The 2809-nt window shown below is 35.5% G+C and overlaps 1 protein-coding gene across 1 annotated transcript; it reads right to left on the minus strand.

The window, feature by feature from the left end:
• Positions 1 to 588: 588 nt before the first annotated feature.
• Positions 589 to 2246, minus strand: SLC10A5 (solute carrier family 10 member 5). Its single transcript, XM_044090544.1, has one exon. It carries the CDS (start codon positions 2092 to 2094, stop codon positions 766 to 768), a length of 1329 nt encoding a protein of 442 aa, XP_043946479.1. The 5' UTR covers positions 2095 to 2246; the 3' UTR covers positions 589 to 765.
• Between the last annotated feature and the right edge of the window lie 563 nt (positions 2247 to 2809).

Genomic DNA, 2809 nt, shown 5'->3' on the forward strand with positions numbered 1-2809 from the left:
ATATTGTGAATCAGATCAGATTAGGCCACTGAAAAGTACCAAGATGGGCTCATGCTGCATAACAGCATTTGTAGTTACAAAATGCTAGAGTACTCCATTAACAATAATATATGGCACTAGACAAAATGATGGCCAACAAGAAAACTAGGAGGTCCTAAGTCCCAGTAACTGAAGGCAGCTTCTTTTTTACCTTGGAACATGAAACATACAGTGTCTCAGGCATGATGACATAAAAAAAGGGAGACAATCAGCAGTAAATTGTGACAACAGAGTCTAACTGCTGTTGTAAGTATGCAAGAAATGGAGTTACATGTCTACTTTCCAGTTTGGTTTGCCACAGAAATACATTTTATGTATGTGAATTTTTAATACAGTGTACAGAAAGAACTTTTCAAATCACAGTCAAGAAAACTAAATTATATTAATTAAAAAGCAGTAAAAAGAGAAAATTCCTTTTTAGCACTTTCCTGGTTCTTCATGAATATATTTACAACATATTCACCAAGAGAAGTTTTATCATTACTTTCCAACATATTAAAATGCTGATGTTAGATTAAACACACACACACACACACACACACACACACACACACACACACACACACAATTATTTCACTTTTTTATAAATCATAAAGGTACTTTACGTTATTTTAGAGGTCAATGGGCACCAGTGCTTTGATTTGCACCTTATCTGTTTGCTACATGCAGTTAAAGCCTTTTAATTCTATCCAATCATGGCTTATTACCAGCTTGCATCTGTCTTTCTCACATTTTACCTGGTGAAACTGTAAGCCGACCATGCTTCTTATTACACTGTTGTCTTACTGTATAGAATAGAACCAGAAAAAGCATTTCAGTGCCAGTGCTTACAGCAACAACAAAAGGAGCTGCAGATGACAAGTTGGCTTCTCCCCGAGAAAAGGACAGCTGTAAAATAGCTAAAGCCAGGAAACTATTTTGTACTCCACTTTCAATAGCAACAGTCTTGCAAATAGGAACTGGAAGTTTGAAAACATTGCTTGCAAGGAAGTAGCCAAGGCATAGTCCAAATGCTGGGACTAACATTCCCAACAGAACTAAATCTGTTTTTAAGCTTACAATGAATGTGGATCCCAACTCAAAGCCTAAATAAATGCCTACAGTCACTATTACAATGCAAAATGGTTTGATTATACTTTCAAGGGTTTTTGCCACTTTAGGAAGTCTTTGTTTAATAAGTATGCCAAGTGATATAGGAAAGGCAATGGAAAGTAATGTCCCCATAATTTTAAGGAAAGGGATGTGCAAAGAACTGGAAAGTCCAAGAATCCTACTATATACTGCTGAATTAATGGGCATTGTGAAAACTGCCAGTAATGTAGAGAAACAAGTCATAGTGATTGCCAGTGTTATGTCCCCTTCCAAAAGTAAAGCATAGAGATATCCACCTCCTCCACCAGGACAAGAACACGTCATGATGAACCCCACTGACAAAGCATTAGGCATTGCAAACACTTTAGTTAAAATGAATCCATAGAATGGCATTATGACAAACTGGACTGAAGCTCCAAGAATTAGAGGGAGAGGTTGTTTGCGCAGGTTCTGTATAGTTTCTTGTTCTACCTTGCAGCCAAATGCACACTTGTTAAGTAGGATTATCACAAGAAGAAAAAGAACCAAAATGTTCACACCACTGTTTTCGATTTGGTCATAAACCGACAGTTGCTGCATATTTGTTACTATGACGTTAATCCTGTCCTTTTCTTCCACCAGGATACTTCTGTCACCTACTTTATTCCACAGCTGGATTTTCAGGTATGTCTCTCCTTCTTCCCCAGACTTCACAGAGATCTGAAACGTATTCAGATCAGTCAGACTGCCACTTACATTGACGATATATAATATATTTGGGTTATAAGAGGTTACTGTAAGAAAATGCTTGATTGTCACCATTGCATTTTTATGATCAGAGCATACAGTAAACTTTCCTTGAGTCTGTACAGGGAATATTAATTTTTTGTCATCATTTATGAAAAAGTTGGTAGGTGTTTTCCCAATGCCCTGAATGGGCACAAACAGGGCAAGGATACTTATTATATAGAGGCTTTTATACATCCTTGGTACTTGCAGCAGATAAATCCAGCATAGCTAGATGAATTGAAAGAAGTTTTATGTTTTCATCTGTCTGTGTAGCATCAATTCAGACTTTTCTGAAGTCTTAACATTCAGCAAACCACAGCATTGTTTTCTTTATCACTGGATCAAAGTACAATAACATTGCCATAGTTATCTATTACATAGCCAGTGAAATACAAACCAAAGCAGTAAAACAGAAATATGTAAGAAGTTTAAACTGTAGACTTAAAATTCAGAAAGTCACTAATTTCAGTAGTACAATAAACTACAGTTTCAGGGAGGGACTTAGAATTGTTTGAAGTGGGATTGCATTATCATTAAAAGAAATGAGAAATGTGTATGAATGGCTGTTTTGCACAATTTCAGAAACCTAGACTTTGTACTTTCATTACACAGTTGAAAAAAATCCAGTTAAGTATAAGCTAAACTATTGATTCTTCATACTGCAACATCCTACAACAAAACTGAAAGTAGCATGTGACCTTCCTTGTCATCTTCAGTTAAAATATTACTTCTATAACTAGTAAACAAAAAATTGGACAGGATGAACAAGCACGTAGATATTGTATGTGTGTGTGTGTGTGTGTGTGTGTGTGTGTGTGTGTGTGTGTGTGTGTGTGTTTGTATGTATATATTTATATATATATATATATATATATATATATATATATATATATATTTATATGTGTGTGTG

The sequence above is a fragment of the Protopterus annectens genome, chromosome 12.part0 (assembly GCF_019279795.1).
Source record: "Protopterus annectens isolate FY-2018-M chromosome 12.part0, PAN1.0, whole genome shotgun sequence".
Classification (NCBI taxonomy): Eukaryota; Metazoa; Chordata; order Ceratodontiformes; family Protopteridae; genus Protopterus; species Protopterus annectens.

Bases quoted from the DNA above. Each gene is read 5' to 3' on its own strand.
- SLC10A5 (XM_044090544.1), bottom strand. From the start codon at position 2,094: ATGTATAAAAGCCTCTATATAATAAGTATCCTTGCCCTGTTTGTGCCC.